Source organism: Osmerus eperlanus, chromosome 8 (assembly GCF_963692335.1).
Source record: "Osmerus eperlanus chromosome 8, fOsmEpe2.1, whole genome shotgun sequence".
Taxonomy (NCBI): Eukaryota; Metazoa; Chordata; class Actinopteri; order Osmeriformes; family Osmeridae; genus Osmerus; species Osmerus eperlanus.
The window spans coordinates 3,258,870-3,277,433 of NC_085025.1; the positions used below are offsets into that span (position 1 = coordinate 3,258,870).

The window sequence follows — 18,564 nt, forward strand, 5'->3', positions numbered from 1 at the left end:
TACCGGTTTCACGGTTGAGGTCCTGATTGAGGACTAACACGGTGGAACAGCTCTGCCAAGAACCCTCTCAGATGAACGTCCTAGAAGCGACAGACCCTGGGCTTTCCCTGAACTTACATCAGACTGTTTCATGCCATGCCGACCCTGCCCTGCCACAACATGTTAGCTGCTCAACATGAGAAGGACCAGGGAACTTTGGTTGGATACGACACATTTTCCATTTCGGCCACACACACTCCACTGATTCACCGACATACTCTTCAGCGCTCTGTACTGTAAGTCTCCAGTTGTGAAGACGGGTGCAAGTTCTATTGGATTGCAACTGGATTTTTCCTCCAGTGCAGGTCACACACTGTGTGTGTGTGTGTGTGCTGTATCTATGTCAGGGCATTGTGCTGGGTCTCACTGGAGTAATCTTTGCAGTGGGTTTAGTGCGTGTGTACGTGGGGGTTAGAATGTGTTGGTGATTAATATGGATATAAATTGCAAGCAAAAAAGAGGACATTCTAAACTGTCATCAGCTTTGAGAATTGAGATTTCTGCCTGAAGTCTTTTGGGAGATTGATTTCCTACAGTACATTACCGCTCTGTGGAAGAGGATGGAAAACAAATATACATCTAAACTGGCTCCCGCTGTCGACTTTGGAGCAGGGATGTTCCTAGTTGTGGTAGGTGAGTATCAGGTTTCTATTTACCCTTGTGCAGAATACAGCTTTTCTGTGTTTAACCTTGAAACTACTGCTTTGAAACTGCCAGGATGGATGCATTAAGAACAGAAAGTGTTAAAAGAAGAATCACATTCTCATAGCAGGGCTATTTGGATTCAGTATTGCATCTGTACATTTGCTGTACAAATGTAAAGGACTTTTTTTTCTTTCACATCATTACTTTCATTAAAAAACACAAGGAATTAGCTTAAGTCTCAGGCTTTTCAAACATCTGGGAAAATAAGAGCCCAAGAATGTCTGAGAATGTACAGCCTAGGCTATCACTACTGTAAATTATTTACGCATACATTTTTAGCTTTCTACAAACTATGTCTGTGAATTCAAGATGAATTATGAAACAAAAAAAGATGATGTGAGTAATACTTCTGTTCAAAAGGTATTTTCTAACATCTATGACATTATCTATTTTCTAGTGAATGAGTGCAGTTATATACAGTACTGTGCAAAAGTCACAATAAAAATAAAAAAGGTTAAGGAAAAATGCTTTAAGAAATAATGAAATTAAAAAATGTAACAAAAAGTTTAGCAAAATTGCACTTTTATACTGCTGCACAAATAAAAAATGATATTACATATATTTCTTTGATTAAACGTTGCATTCAAATCTGATACACTTAAACGAAAAAATGCAGCAACATTAAATTTAGATTTACTATAATTCTAATGTATTTTTACTACCAATAGGTACGGTACAAAACTTTCTACATCACTATTAGTATCCTCATCTGCCTCCTCACCGACAAGACACCAGAGATGTCGCCTACTAATTAATAAACTGATTTGCGCAATTCCTGTGTTGTTCTTAATTACGAATTAAATAATAATAATAAAAGCTGCCCTCGTGTACACACCGCCCTCATCGAAACATGTAATTCAAGAAAAACTGTAGCATTTAATTGAAGAAATACAGTATAACACATTATTTGTGTAAAAAATCTTGGGTGCCCAAGACTTATGCACAATACTGTATATATTTTGCTATTTAGTAATTACGTGAAATTATCAAATGGTTCGGTTGTTGTCACAGCAATATACTTTATATATTCCTTATGCCAAGAAAGTAAATTACAAAGCACTTTATAAGGCTATTACTCATTGTGAAAATTGCCACAGAGATACAGTAAACCCTATATACACTGTAGATGTGATGACATACTGTCTACATTTTTTTTTCTATTCCTATGTGGTTGATGGTGTCAGACCTAAATGCAAGTAGTGTTTTGTTGGTTGCTGTTAGCTGAGGTAAATGGTGTGGCCCAAAAGGGATTTACATACACATCTGAGTCAGTACAAAATATATTTTGTAGAATAGAGTATCGAAGAAATAGACAGGACAAGACAAAGATTATTGTTGAGTTGGGGCAAATTTCCAAATAGGTGAGGGATGTCATACTCAAACCTATCAATACAGTACATCAAACTATCCATCCATCCATGCATCTATTCATCTATCTACCCATTAGCCTAGAGACCATTAACTCTCTTGTGAAAGCTGTAAGAGCTGAGATAATAAGAGTGATTAACTCCTCAGACCTGATCCTGGGGTCCTCTGCCTCTCCCTGTGGGTTTGATCATGAATCCTGTTCCACAGAGTGACTGATCACCCAGATACCATCTCATTTTACCCACTTCATCCAAAACATACTTAATCTTAATAATAATAATATTTTGAATTTCTATAGCTCCTTTCCTGAGCTCAAGGACACTTTACAATGGTAGTACAGTACAAAAACATGGACAAACAACATGTCAAACAAAGAACAAACACTGATACTTGAGAGTGTCCGTTTGTTATGCACCATCACACTGTTCCCCAGCTCTTTGCTGGGGAACAGTGTGTCCCTTTGTCACTGACTATGGACTGCTCTGACGGATACATGGTGATGTGGGGCTATTTTAAAGTTACTGTAGACTGCTGTGGCCAAAACTATTTGTCCTTGTCCTATTATCATCCTTAATATAATCTGTTTGGACAAAAGGTGACAGATTTTTGCTGTTTCAGATGCAAATACAGATCAACACACGTTTGTACATTCAGTGGCATTCCCACACAAATTAGAGGAATATATTATTTTTCAGAATCAGAATCAGAAAAGGTACAGTACCATAATTATTGAAGCTCTGTCATATTAAATTTCATGGTAAACTATTAAGAGTCTAGTCTCTTGTAAATGTGCTAAAATGTTCTCTTAGAAACATTACAGTTGGACTATGTGTACAGTACATCTCTAAATCTTTGTATTTTAGTCTCATTAAAAAGTTCTTGTTGACCCTGCCAATCTCTGTGTTCCAACGGGAGAAACAAAGGTTTAGAATTTGAAGAGACCACTCAACAGACTAATCAGCTTCTGAAAGTGCCCATGAATAGTCATGAGAAAGACGTGCTTCGAGATTCTTTGGAAAAAAACTAAACAAACGACTCTTAAGGCCCCGAAAAATACCATCCAACAGGCTCTTCAAAAGTGTACATCTTCTAAGAGCCTTCACACGCAACATTTGATAATGCTCTAAACAGCTTCACAATTCCAAGGAGCAGGGTTCTACTGGAGAGGACCAAAGAGGCATTCCTCGCCCCTTCATGTCACACTTAACATCTGAAAACCAAAACAACACTGTACCACACAAGGCAGTTTGATCACACATTGTCCGCTGATAGTGTTACAGAGCAGAGCCTCCCCCAGGAGAAGGAAGTGGTGCTTGCCTGATTCCACCCGAAACATGGTATCATCTGCTGGAAGCCTCAGTTATACTGTTTGTTTTCTCTTGGCCCAAATCAAATGCTTAAGGTGGTAGAAAGGAATATCTATGCCAGGTAAAACTGGGTCATTGGAGCGAAATATGGTACTTTGCTTCTGCCCAACGACTCGAAACGGTGCTTCACTGAACCGTAAAGGAGGACTCAACCAGGTGTCCCTTTTCAGATGCCCTGGGGAGGACCAGCCTTCAGGAAGTGCAGGGTTTCTCCCTGATGGCCAGTAACAACCTGCAACCTGCAACCTGTGTGGGCCTCCTCAATTGGCCTTTTACTTTCTCTTTTACTTTTTGTGGGCAACTCAATGTCTGTCTCTCTCTGTCTCTCTCTGTCTCTCTCTGTCTCTCTCTGTCTCTCTCTGTCTCTCTCTGTCTCTCTCTGTCTCTCTCTGTCTATCTCTCTCTCTCTCTCTCTCTGTCTCTCTCTCTCTCTCTCTCTCACTCTCTCACTCTCACTCTCTCACTCTCTCACTCTCTCTCTCTGTACACACACACGCAAATGAGATCTTTGACGAGGCAGATATCGAAATCTATATCACACTCATTCACTCTATATCATTCACTGCGAATCTCTCTTCCTCAAAATGGTATGCCAAGGTCCCTGGCTTCACTGCAGCAATGAAAAAAAAAACTCCTGCATTTTTCACAGAAGCTGTGTACAGATTGCGTTCTGGAAAGGCATTTTGATTCAAGTGTTTATGTGAGTAACATTACAAAACATAAACAGTGTAAGACCAGCATATGAACCTCACGTCATACATATGTCATACATAAGTCATACATATGTCATACATTGTTCTCAATGATTCACTGGGTACAACTTAACCACCAGGTGGTCAGTGAAGAACCATACTGTCTTTGGGCTCTTTCAGTGATTAATCCGCAAATTATTTTGATTCTCAAATGGAAATTGATTTAGAAATAGCACAACAACATGGTTTAATTAATTTTCCATCAGCCAATAGGTTTGGGGGGATAAATATTATACAAAGCAGATTTAACCCAGAGTTCATCACTCAAATCTTATTAATGGAAGAAACATGGATGGCAATCAAATTTCTAATGATGTTCCGTTCTCGTGTTTGATTGGATCCATGTTTGTCAATTACTGAAGTCAACATTGGCTATGTGAGAGGATATCAAACAATGTCGAATAAAATGTACTGTTTAAGTAAAACACTGAATAATTGAGGCTGACTGACAGCTCCTTGACTGTCTGATGTTTATGAAACACTCTCAGTAGTTTTTCCATCATTGGACAAACGGGTTAGGTAGACTAACAACCTTTTCTGGTTTGTGTGAGGGAGTCAGGTGGCTGAGCGGTTATGGAGTCGGGCTTGTAATCTGAAGGTTACCGGTTCGATTCCCGGCTGTGCAAAATGACTTTGTGTCCTTGGGCAAGGCACTTCACCCTACTTGGCTCGGGGGGAATGTCCCTGTACTTACTGTAAATCGCTCTGGATAAGAGCGTCTGCTAAATGACTAAATGTGTAAACTGCTGTTGCAGAATTCTGAACCAACAAATGCAGCATAACCTGAGGAGAATTCACACCACATGTTACCCACGAGACTTACTCATAAAGCTACCACCCTCATAAAATGCCCCTTTCTCTCCCTACATTGAAAACAAAGCCTTGTTTTCTCAAAGAGAAAATATATTTCAGTGGCTGAAACCAGATATATGTCCATAGGAAACAACAGTGTTATGAAACAAAGCAGTCAATTGAGTAACAAAACTCGGACATTTCAGGCCTCAAGTCTTGCACTAAACTATGAGGTCTATTATAATAATTGGTGTTTTCCTGTGTCAATTATTACAATAGTTCCTCAACACCATGTTCTTCTTTCCCGATCAATCAGAATCAGGACATGCAGAAATAGTTGCTGTGAGTCGTTTCAGAAAAAGCACTATTAAACATTGCAGAGAGGAAAACTTCATTAGTCATGTGAGATGAACATATGTACACGCATGCAGGAAGTGGCAAAAACAGACACACATGGTTGAGTGTCCACACATTGAAATTTAGTTCCACGTCATTATCATGCATTACTGTTGTGTTGTTTTTCACTTTTTCCTAATATTTTATTGGACCGAGTAGATAAAAAAACCGGCCCACAGCTTAAACAACAAGCAAGTGAAGACCGAGATGCAGGATTGTTATGCTAGTAATTAGCCCACCTACAGCATTGTCAGGACTTTTACAGTATTTTTCTCAACCTTTTCATGAAAGTACAGTTGAACAGTACTTTAGTGTTATATGCCCACACTGCTGTTCCATCTATTTACAATTTATCAATATCCTCCTATCTTTTGTTTTTCTGATTCTGTCTGTCTTTTGATACGCAAACATACATGCCAATGTCAGAATGCATTCAACTATTTCATATACATCTGAATAATATACATCCTATTTTATTTCGATCTTTGTATATAGATGCATCCTTATCCTAAAACGTAGTTGTGAATACCACAAACATGCTGAGCTGGGTGTATCCACATCTGGTAAAATGCTCCCATGTAGAAATAAGAATAAGATAATTTTCTTCCTCTTGATAATGACATGGTTTGGAAGCATACAGATTCTGTAGTATTGATTATTGTGTTGCGCTACCACAGGGATAAATGGGCCATAGATTGGTTGTTTGGCCAATATAAACCTACACTGCTGACTCTATATGGAAGTGGTGGAAAACCATCTGTGTAGAACAGAGGCTTGGGTACAGGGTGATTGTTCTGTGTAGAACAGAGGCTTGGGCACAGGGTGATTGTTCTGTGTAGAACAGAGGCACAGGGTGATTGTTCTGTGTAGAACAGAGGCACAGGGTGATTGTTCTGTGTAGAACAGAGGCACAGGGTGATTGTTCTGTGTAGAACAGAGGTACAGGGTGATTGTTCTGTGTAGAACAGAGGCACAGGGTGATTGTTCTGTGTAGAACAGAGGCACAGGGTGATTGTTCTGTGTAGAACAGAGGCACAGGGTGATTGTTCTGTGTAGAACAGAGGCTTGGGCACAGGGTGATTGCTAAGGAGGTAGTGTACGCTATGCCTTCTTTAAGCAAAGGTTTTCAGGGTGAAATGCAGCGTTTAACTTTTTGTATTCGCTTTTTAGATTGAGATTATATAGTATATATGCTTGCGTTTGTGGCTGCTGCATAACATTGACAACATAAGTCCAACTCCAGTCAGTTTAATAATGCATGGTATTTCAGAGTTCTATTAGCGTCTTCAATGCTTGTCAGATAGGCTATCTGTTCCACAACCCCATCAAATTAATGAATCGCTCATTTCAGGTTTTCCACTTAAAAGGGGTTAAACAAAGGTAAACTCACTAATCCTTATCTCAATTTACAGGGAAATCTGTCAAGTAATGGAAAACGAGTCGTTTAAAGTTACCATTATACTAGCGTATAGTCTACCAAGGGATACTCTTCATAACAGGGGCATAGCCACGTGGTGGCCAGGGGGGGCCACGGCCACCATTGGTCAGAGAATGGCCACCATGCTGCCCCCCACCCTTTTTTTTTTTTTAACGCTCCTGAACAGAAATGGTATAAAGCTGAAAAAATGCATTAGTATTTTTTTTATAAAGTCTTCTTATATTGTCATTTGTCACTTACGCTACCGGCCCCATATTCGCAACATGTTGGGCCACGCCCCCATCAACAGCCCAAGACGCAAACCAACGTACCTGCACTCTGACAGCGCTTCAATGGAGACTAGCAGCTAACCACTGGATACCGTTAGAAAACTGCTGCTCTGAGTGATGCAGTGTGTGAGTTTTAAAATAGTAGTTTTTGACAATCAAGTACCACCCCAAATAAAAGACTGGCCAGAGCTGGCCCTCCCAGAAATAATGTCCTGGCTACGCCCCTGCTTCATAACCTTATCCAGCCTATAGCTTTGTAGGCAGCTAAAATCAATCATACAATCATAAAAGCAATCTGACTGATTCATAGTCATAACATATTTTTTTACACAATGTATCACTCAGTTTCTGACAAAAATATATTGCTTAACAAACAATAGGCTAGTAAGCTTGTTCGCAAAGTTAACTATCTAACAAAATGTCAAATATTAAAGGAAAAAATAATGCTAGCTGCTTGTGTGCACGATGCATAGCAACCGTCTCTCACTACGTGTGGGAAGTCAGAAGAGCCGACGTTACAATATAAACAGTATTATTTAGGAATAAAAACTATTGAACTTGCAGTGTCTATTTTCAAATGGCCATACTTGGTGACTCTTTTATAAAAGAAAAAGAGTCACTGTGAGATAGGGGCTTTGCATCAGGCTGATTAACGCTAGCTTTCATGTGGCCAAAGACCTTGGCCTGTTGCAGAATAGGTTTGTTGTAAATACCCTGACATTATTTGTCTCATTTCTATTCCAAAGGCGTTGGATGCTTCTTACTTCAATTTAACTTTACTTGCGACTTTTATATATATGTCACAAAGCATTGTTACCTTTGTTAACCTATTTTGCGAGTGAAAGAGTTTTGTCCTTCATAAATACACACAATGATAGATGCTGTGGATCTGGACAAAAGGTTTTCGTAATAGATTTCCATAGTCAATGGGAATTTCACATGACAATATATAAGGAGAATGTATTTTAATCTAAAAGTATGTCATAGAAACAGGATGACTGAACGTGGTAGAAAGGTAATAGAACAAGCTTGGTATGTCCAGTTCAAATTGTCGCAAATCGGCATGAATACCTTCAATTCACCGACATAACCCTACCTATAATAGTCAGAATCAAACATACTGTAGAGCTAGTTCCTTTTGTAGGGCTTGCTATACCCTTTGTGACATGGCTATGAATCAGGATTTTCTTTTTAACCGATTGTTGAAAGGATGTTGGGTGTCGAAGCATCTTGGAAATGAATGCAATAATTCCTTAAACGGATGTGATATTTTAGTGTCTTGTTTGTAAGTGTAAGTGTTTTATGTACCGGGCTGCTCGTTGCTAGGAGAATAATTGCTATGGATACATAAGATGCCAGAGTCTCAAAAAAAGACCTGAAGGGCATGTTCCATTGTGTTCTGCTATAATACTGTACAACACAGAACTAAAGATAATCTGAACTCCCATCCAAACATAGTTAACCGTAAACTTAGATTCAGGGGAAATCAGTGGTTGTGTAATATTTACATTTAGTCATTTAGCAAACGCTCTTATCCAGAGCGACTTACAGTAAGTACAGGGACATTCCCCCGAGGCAAGTAGGGTGCTTTGCCCAAGGACACAACGTCATTTTTTGCACAGCCGAGAATCAAACCGGCAACCTTCTGATTAGTTGCCCGATTCCCTAACCACTCAGTCATCTGACAGAGCGGTTAGAGCAGACTGTGCTCTACCCTGCTTGATAATCCACTGTTGATCAGTGGAGGGAGCTATTTGTTTCCAATGAATGATCAGTTGGGATGAATCTAGCTCTGGTCTCTCTCTCTCTTTCTCCACCCTTCTCTCTCCCTTTCTTTCTCTCTCTCACATTCTCTCTTTCTCTCTGCCCTGCAGCGATTCTGTCTATCCTGGGAAACGCCGCGGTGTTAGTCACGTCTGTCCGTCGCCAGACCCTCCTGAAGGCCCCGGAACTGCTGACGGTGAACCTGGCTGTGACGGACATCGGCATGGCCCTCAGCATGTACCCTCTGTCCATCGCCTCTGCTTTCAACCATGCATGGATCGGAGGGGATTCCTCCTGTCTTTACTATGGTCTGATGGGAATGATCTTCAGTGTGGCCAGCATCATGACCCTGGCTGTAATGGGATTCATCAGGTACCTGGTGACAGGAAGTACGCCCAAAACAGGTAACTTGACTTCCTGCTACACTGTGGGGGCGGGAAAGTCTTTTCTGGAAGGTCCAGTCTTCTGGTTTGATTGGCTGTTCAGTTTTTACAGAGAGTTGTTTGAGAATGTCTAATTCAAGAAATTCAGTGCAAAAATATTTTTTACTGATTTTTACCAACATGATTCCAGTATTATGTTAAAATCCAAATGCGTCAGATTGAATTTACTTGACTCTCACTGTAGTTTGCTGACTGGTAGTAAATGAGAAATGATATCAACAAAGCTAGTTGATAGCTTTGAAGTCTTGCACTGTCCATTTCCATATCTTATGTCAAGAGAACACATGTTCAACAGGGGTTTTTAATGGGAGTCAGGTGGCTGAGCGGTTAGGGAAGCGGGCTAGTAATCTGAAGGTTGCCAGTTCGATTCCCGGCCATGCCAAATGGCGTTGTGTCCATGGGCAAGGCACTTCACCCTACTTGCTTCGGGGGGAATGTCCCCCTGCGTCTGCTAAATGTAATGTGCTGACGTATTATCAAAAAGTGCTGCGGATAAATCAAGCTTTGGATTGATGTCAGACAGGAGGTGCAGTGATTAACCCTCGTGCTGCCTTCGGGTCACATGACCCAAAGGTTCACAACGAACCATCGTTGTGTTTACCCAATTTCACCCAATACAAAAACAAATAAAAATCATTTTCTTTTAACCTTCGCAATGTGGGGGGTCTGAGACAGCCCGACAGTTAAAAGAAAATGCTTCACTTTGTTTTTGTATGAGGTAAATTTGTCGCAATACGACAGTGGGTCACAATGACTGATGGGTCAGAATGACCCGAAGATAACACAAGGGTTAAAGTCATACATCAATGTCCTCAGATAAGCAGCTGTCAAATGCATGGAGAGCCCCTGGCAGTCCCAGCAGGAAACCTTCCCTTCTTGTTTGTACAAAAAGGAGGTTTATTCCAATAACATTCCATGACAATAACAGTGATGTGACTAAGATGATGATGACACTGGTGATGAAACAATTAAATATCACAACACTTCAGTGCATATACAAAGGCTGAAGCACAGAAAGCTGCATTATTTTCTCCAGATGTTAACTTCTCTAAATTGATGAGTATGTCTGAGATCATGTCTCACATTAATTGTAATCGGCACTTTCAATCCAACAAGATAAATCTTAATAAACGAAACGTTAGTTAGGCATTGTAAAGTAATGCTGTCTGCTTCAATGCAGTTTCGCTTCACCTCGGTGCCAGACATGACCACCCTGTCCAGAACCTCAGGAGTGATGGCCGCCACTTCAGCATCTCTTTCTGTCTGTTCCCCAGGTAACAAGTTCCAACGACGGACCATCACCGTGGTCATCGGTGCGATCTGGCTGTATGCGGCCCTTTGGGCTGTGTTCCCTCTGATTGGCTGGGGCGGCTATGGGCCAGAGCCGTTTGGACTGGCCTGTTCTGTGGACTGGGCTGGTTATCAGCAGTCTATGAACCGTTCCACCTTCATAATGTCGCTGGCCGTGCTGTGCACCTTCATCCCCTGCCTGGTCATCCTATTCTCCTACTTGGGGATCGCGTGGAAGCTCCACAAGGCGTACCAAGCCATTCAAAACAGCGACTTGAACTACGGCAACATAGAGAGGAAGATTACTCTGGTGGGTTGAGTTTTATTCATGATCATAGCGGGTATCTACAGCATAGAAGATGGATAAAATCCTTTGCAGACTCATTCCAAAAGTCTATGGGCGATTTTCATTATATTTTTTTATGTTTTCTTGGTGATGGATTGAAGCTTTCCCAGTTGATTATCATTCATACTCGTTTGACTGACTTGAAAGGGAAATGTAGCAAACGATGCAGGTGCACTTAGGACCCAATATGCAGACTTACTAATTCCATCCTCCCTTCATATCCCAGCTGATCAACTACTGATGTAGTATTGTGTGATATGTGGGAGCAGTGTAGAGATACATATCCTGTCACCGCAAGTAAATAATCATATTGGTCAGGTGTGTCTGTGTGTGTCTGTCTGTGTGTCTGTCTGTCTGTCTGTCTGTCTGTGTTGTTTGTGTGTGCGTTTGTGTGCTTGCATGTCTTGAGATAAGATAAACCTTCAGCACATATATACTTAAAATTCAGGTCAACAGCTCCCACAACATTCAAGCTGCCAAGGCAGATGAAGTGTTTCTGTTGTCTAGGATCTACAATCAATGCTCTTATACTAACACATACCACTGTTAACCCATTGAAAAAATGATTTCAGAGCAGAGATGGATGAAATTAAACAGGCGTCACTGTGTGGTTTCTGGACAGGGGAAGCTGTGATCTGAAAACCGTGTTTTACAGAGCAGACAATCAGAATCAGAATACAGAATCAGAATTTGGCTTATTCGCCACGTATGTTACACAAACACAGAATTTACTGTGGCAGGAAGGTGCAGACAATAAACATATACAGATCTTAAATTAAGTAAAAAAGTACAATAGTTTAACTAATTCTAAGAACTAAACAATTTTTCCTCGGCCCTCTGAACAATGCCAGAGACATCTCCACAATAATACGGGACACATCCTCCCCCAATATTCAAATCTGGCCAAAATGTCCCCCCCAATATATTGATATAAAAATATAAATAAAATATAGATGTGCTACACTACGACAGGCAACCAAATATTTAAAAAAGGGCTCAGGGCGGGACCCTCAGACTCCCCAGCAGATTTCGTCCCCCCCCAATGTTGACTCCATGGCTACGTCCTTGCTCCGGCCCATGTAATTTTCTGTTACAGACCGACCCGGCCCCATATTAAAGAAAGGAAAAAAATATCTGTCCCTCGCAGAAAAAAAGTTTGGGGACCCCTGGTCTAAGCGAAGCTCTGGAAATGAGTGTGTAACGACAAATGTCCTCACACCTTGTGTTCTTATTACATTTACATTTAGTCATTTAGCAGATGCTCTTATCCAGAGCGACTTACAGTAAGTACAGGGACATTCTCCCCGAGGCAAGTAGGGTGAAGTGCCTTGCCCAAGGACACAACATCATTTTGCACGGCCGGGAATCGAACCAACAACCTTCTGATTAATAGCCCGACTCCCTAACCGCTCAGCCACCTGACTCCCATTAAAAACATAAGTGCATTTCTTCTGTTTTGAACAGAAGAGTGATTTTTGTCCTTGTAACATGTGCCTCACTCTGCCTTGACATGAGTGAAAGGAATATGAATCCTGTGTGTCAGGAGGTAGACTGACAGAAAATCTCCTGTTATTCCTTACTTCATCCTCACCACTAAGATTTCCAGTGACATTGTCCACAAGTAAGTGACAGTTTGTGGATTTGGCTGATAATGTTGTTTATCCTCTCACATCTTCTCACATGAATAGACAGTCTGGAGGTCAATCTGGACTTGGGCACTACTTGCATCTTCTGGCTCAGTGGATACGTTGAAAGGATTCTCAAAACATTTGAGAGACAATGTCATGCCATTCTATCTCTTTTTTCCCTCCCTCCCTCCTTCCCTCCTTCCCTCCCTCCCTCCCTCCCCTCAGATGGCAGTGTTGATCAGCTCGGGATTCATAGTATCCTGGGCCCCCTATGTGACCGTCAGCCTGTGGAGTATATTCCACACACCAGGAAGTAACAGCGTGACGCCCATAGTGAGCCTGCTACCCTGCCTCTTCGCCAAATTCGCCACCGCGTACAACCCTTTCATCTACTACATCTTCCGGCGTTCCTTCAGGCAGGAGGTCCGTCAGTTCTGCGGGCTGCTGTGCCCCTGCTCTCCCCGGCCCTCTCATGGAGAGAGGGACGAGTCCCTGCCGGGGAACAGCCCGGACCGACGCAGGAACCTGCGGAAGGACACAACCGTCACCTCCCTAGTACAGGAGGCGAGAAGCGCAGCCACGGAGAGACAATCTGAGAATGAGATGATGAGCGCGTTTTAACAGGTGTGATAGCTGATCCAGCTGGTTCTATACAGTATGAATCCTTTTCCAGTAGCTCCTCTCTTGCTCTCTCCATGTTGTTGGATCAGTCAGGTCTAGAGGGTGGGAGACATGCAGGGGGGAGGGGAATGCAGTGAAGCCCTGGAGCAGATCTGGCCTCTGAGGCAAGACGATAAGAGGGAGTTCATCTGTTTACCTACAGGGAAACAGTACCATCATTTTACACCAACTTTACACTAACTGAACACCAATGTTACACCATGCAGACCTGAAGAAAGGGCCATGGGAGGGTGGTGCAGCAGCTATTTTGAATGTCTTAGCCTGATGCTTGGGAACTCAGGAATTACAGTAAAAACAGTGGATAGTACTGTCTATTGTCATTCTTTGTTTTAAATAGGACCTTTTTTTGTGGCCACACTGTGATTGTAAGAACATGTGAGAGTGTGTTAAAAGACCGTGATAGTAACGTGATTCCCACTTTTTCTCTTTCTCTCTGTCCTTCTCTCTCCCCCACTGTGAAGTATTCACTTGCCTCAAACGCACAAACGACAGTACTGATTTATACATATACTGCTGACTGCCACTCTCCGTCTGTTTCTCTGCTTCCCGCTCCCTCTCTCACAAATCTGTGATTACTCTGTGATTATCTCCTCACCTCCCCCTGTCCAGACTTAATATATCTCCTCATCTCCCCCTGCCCAAAGAGATCCTGTGTGTGTGTGGAGACTAAGGTAAAGTTATTTTCTCAACAGGGGCCTGAAATTGAAAGAAAAGGTGCATTCAGGTACGAGAATGTACAAGAACGTACACCTGATTCATGTCGTTTATGTCATTTATGTCAGTTATCATCAGGAGTTCGTATCTGTTGCGTCGTTTGTCTAATCTATTCTGACCACATGGAGCTGGAGCTTGGGTTTAATAGACTCCAGAAGATTGGCAAGACATGTAAGATTCAACAAGCAGTGTAACTAATTGAAGTGAGAAAAATAATTTTCTAACCGAACGATAAAGGAAATCCCTGCTATATAATAGAAAAATAGTCGTTTCTTACTTTCCTTGTCAATTTGATTTAGGTCCCACTTGAAATGTTCCCGCATTTTGTAAAGTAGTATACAAAAAATGTTATGACCATAAAAAAAGGCAGGGCCGGCCCAAGGCATAAGCGAACTAAGCTGCTGCTTAGGGCCCCCGTGGCCACCAGAGGGCCCCCAAGAGCACATGAAATTACAGTTTAATGTACCGTGTTTCTTCGCTGCTCTCGTTTAAACGCCGCACCAAAAATGAACATTGTGTAATAAACGCCGCCTCAGAAATACGGTAGGAGTAGCATGTCCTGAAATACCTAGTAGCAGCATGTCATTTTAATGAACATTCTCGTGTTGCACTAGGGGTCCACTGTTGGCTAAATATGTTTCAAATATCACATCAACATACCTTACTTAGCAAATTACTTGAGGAAACTAACATCGGGTCAAGCGAACCATTCCTAAGTACCGTTGTACTCCCGGAACAAGTGCGTCTTGAGCCTTTTCTTGAAGGTGGAGAGACAGTCAGTGTCTCTGATGGAGGTGGGGAGTTGATTCCACCACTGGGGGGCCAGACAGGAGAAGAGCTTGTGTTGGGACCGGGCGGTCTTGAGCGGTGGGACCACCAGGCGGTTGTCTGAAGAAGACCGTAGGTGACGGGTGGGGGTGTAAGGCTGCAGGAGAGACTTGATGTAGACGGGTGCAGTCACGTTCACTGCTCGGAAGGTCAATACCAGGGTCTTGAATCTGATACGGGCCATGATAGGTAGCCAGTGGAGAGAGATGAGGAGCGGGGTAACATGAGAGCGTCTGGGTAGATTGTAGACCAGGCGGGCCGCTGCGTTCTGAATCCTCTGAAGAGGGCGGGTTGCACATGCTGGGAGACCAGCGAACAGCGAGTTGCAATAGTCCAACTTGGAGAGGACAAGTGCTTGGACTAGCAGCTGGGTGGAGTGCTCAGACAGGTATCTCCTGATCTTCCGGATGTTGTAGAGGGTGAATCTACACGACCGGGAGACCGCAGCAATGTGGGCCGTGAGGGAGAGCTCGTCGTCCATGGTAACCCCAAGGTTCCTGGCAGAGGATGAAGGGGTCACCGTCGCAGATCCCAGGGTGATTGAGAGATCGTGGGAGATGGAGGGTTTAGCCGGGATGATGAGAAGTTCTGTTTTGGCGAGGTTCAGCTGGAGGTGGTGCTCGGTCATCCAGGCGGAGATGTCTGTGAGGCAGGCCTCAATCCTAGCTGAGATCCCCGGATCGGTCGGGGGGAACGACAGGTACAGCTGCGTGTAGTCAGCGTAGCAGTGGTAGGAGAAGCCATGGGAGGTGATGATTGGTCCAAGTGAGGTGGTGTACAGAGAGAAGAGGAGGGGTCCAAGGACGGAGCCCTGTGGGACACCAGTGGAGAGCTGGCGAGGGCCTGACAGTTTGCCTCCCCAGGAATAAACGGCGCACCAAAAATGAACAATGTGTAATAAATTGAAGTTTAATCGAAGAAATACAGTAATTAAGAACAAATAATAACAATTGGTGACGTCGAGGGGCCCACAAATAAATTCTGCTTAAGGCCCCATAAAGGCTTGGGCCGGCCCAAGGTATAGGTCCAGTCAGACCATATGTTATACCAATATGGATAATTCAAAATAGGAAGAACCTGCAGAGCTAATAATGCCTGTCAGAGCTGAGATTATATTTTAGTGATCTCTGTATTTAGTTTTTTTAATGTTTAGATAGTGACATAATTCTGCAGTTTGTCTTGGGTTTACCTCATCACAGTCAGGGACATGCTGGAGATGCAGTGTAAACATACCACAGCTACAGAATTCCAACTAAGAGGCACTGCAAATAGAACCGAGGTCCTTTCATCCTTTACATGCCAAGATAGACAGCTGTGACTTATCTTCGCCCTAAACAGCACGCAGTTCCATCTAATGAAGCTTAGCGCAAGTTCAGTCAGGCAAGACCGCTCCCTGCACTCGGGCATCTTCGACAATGTTTCACTACTAACTCCCCCCACTAAGAACACTCTTCTTTCCCTCTCTGGGCTGTCATATGGTTCAGTTCGATTATCGCTCCTGTCTATCAATTAACGCTGTCGAAGAATCACATGATCGTGCCTTTAAATAAGATTCCCTCCCCGTGTAGTTTGTCCAGGTTATCAAGTGCGCGACCCTCCACCTTCCCGTCGCCGCCCGGTTCCTGTCTCTGTCTTCGACTCGTTGGTCGTCGGCTGCCGCCACCGCCACCAGTGTCTGGACTCCGTGGGGGATTCTTCTCGGATGTTGGGCAGGCGCCCTTTGATCTATTATTCCCCATGGGGTCTAAGCTCCAAACATTGTAGTACGATTATCATTCTGTAATAAACATCACTTTACTCATACCAGGTCTCTCCTGATTGAAAAATGGTTTGATGTTTTTTTGTATCTGGGTTTAGCTTTGCTTTCTCCATCTAGCATCTCATGAAACATACATTTGAGAGATGTGACAGATGCCACCACTTGCAGTCCTTGACTGTCTTGGCAAATCAATATGTTCTTATTTAAACGATCGATATGCACACCCTTGACAAATCTGTCATTACTAATCTAATTACATTGATTTATTTTTGAAGATCAGTCTTTCAAAGTTTAAGATGGTCCAGGTGGGTTGGTCTGAGAACCAGCTCCCTTGTGTATCAACTGTGTGAACTGGTCACCGGTTGCATTGACAGTAATGAAACATTACATTATCCATTATGTATGCCTTTCATTTGTTTCTGCTGATGTTGTGTTGTAGTTTCAAAGCCCACCGCGCCCATGTTAACCCCCAAAGTGCCAACTACCATCTCTCTGTTCTCTCTGGAGTGTTCCCTCCGTCAGCTCTCTGCTATCCTGCACGACAGCCTCAGCCCCATCCTCTTAGATTACTGTCTGGATCAGCGGGATGGGTGCTGATAGTCCAGCAGCGGGCCTTACTGTCGCCTGCTCCCTCTCCTCTCCAATCAACGACTCTTCTCCTTGTCTTTCGCTCTCTGCCTCATCTTCTCTGACCTCTACAGCCATTGGAGCAAAACCCAGAGGCCGAGAACAAGGGATTAGATGGGGGGAAAGGGATGTGAAGAGAGTAGAAGAAAGGAAAGTAAGAGAGAGGTGGGATTATGAAGAAGATGGTGATGATAATGGCACAGGTGCATGAAGATGATGACGTCCTCTAGTAAATGTTCCCAAAATCATCAATGAGTCATTACCCACACATCGCTTTGATTGCTTACAAATGCATGCATGTGCTATATGACGTGCACAATTAACTAGTGTGAGAGGAGTCATTATATTAGCCCATTAAGCAAACCCATCAGAGGGAGAGAAATCTATTCCATAGTATTATAATAATTATAATTTATGAAATAATAATAGCTTTTTGTCTTGTTATCATTAAAACATGCATAACGCACGTTAAGGGCACATTTAATTAGGTTAATTTTAAGTAGTCTACAAGTCTGGCATTCCAATTAAGTTCACATGCAACTATGACATTGCTGAGCAACCTTCACTCCTTTTGGTCTCTACACCTCTCTTCTTTGGTCTCCACGTCTTTCCTCTCTACTCTAATTATATGTCCTCTTTTCGACCATGTTCAAAATGTATCTTCTCAGAGGGGTGTGTTTCCAGAGGGGATTCGCTCCAGTATAATCAGGCCTGGGAGAGCTGTGATCTATATGGAGGATGCGTGAGGTGATGGCTGTGTGGGGAACACCGTGCTGTTACAAATCAGAAGTAACAGCTCAAATCAGCAGCTGGAACACCCTTGCATGATGTAAACTCCAAATCTCGACCACAGTATCTTCAACTGGATACACATATCTCATTAACTTCATTAACTTAATGTTCTTCGATCTAAGATTATTGATACAATGGGGATTAGTTTGACCTAAAGGGGAAGTTCATGAAAGGGTCAGTATTGTATATAATGTGCTAATGAAGCAGCTTTTTGACCTTTTTCTGTTTAGATCTTTTGTTATTTACAATCCATTATGGAGAAGAATGTGTTACCCAGAGCGACTTACAGTAAGTACAGGGACATTCCCCCGAGGCAAGTAGGGTGAAGTGCCTTGACCAAGGACACAACGTCATTTGGCACAGCCAGGAATAGAACCGGCAACCTTCTGATTAGTAGCCCGCTTCCATAACCGCTCAGCCATCTGACCCCCACATATAAGACCTGATGTGTTTTGGAGTCTCATCACTCGTCTGTGCTCTAGCACACAGTGTCTTCATATTTTCCATAACAGCGATCAGTTTGTACAGTTATTAAAGTTGTTGTCAACTACTGTTTGTTTGAATAT

The 18,564-nt window shown here is 42.7% G+C and overlaps 1 protein-coding gene across 1 annotated transcript; it reads left to right on the forward strand.

Annotated features, from left to right (window-relative positions):
- Positions 1-494: 494 nt before the first annotated feature.
- On the forward strand, positions 495-13,295 carry opn8a (opsin 8, group member a). The gene is made up of 4 exons (XM_062467943.1): positions 495-672; positions 9,001-9,294; positions 10,608-10,933; positions 12,823-13,295. Exons 1-4 carry the CDS (start codon positions 600-602, stop codon positions 13,216-13,218), a joined length of 1,089 nt encoding a protein of 362 aa, XP_062323927.1. The 5' UTR covers positions 495-599; the 3' UTR covers positions 13,219-13,295.
- Positions 13,296-18,564: the final 5,269 nt, after the last annotated feature.

Coding starts and splice junctions, on each gene's coding strand:
- opn8a (XM_062467943.1), top strand. CDS start 600: ATGGAAAACAAATATACATCTAAACTGGCTCCCGCTGTCGACTTTGGA. Junction 673..9,000: donor GATGTTCCTAGTTGTGGTAG/GTGAGTATCAGG, acceptor TCTGCCCTGCAG/CGATTCTGTCTATCCTGGGA. Junction 9,295..10,607: donor AGGAAGTACGCCCAAAACAG/GTAACTTGACTT, acceptor TCTGTTCCCCAG/GTAACAAGTTCCAACGACGG.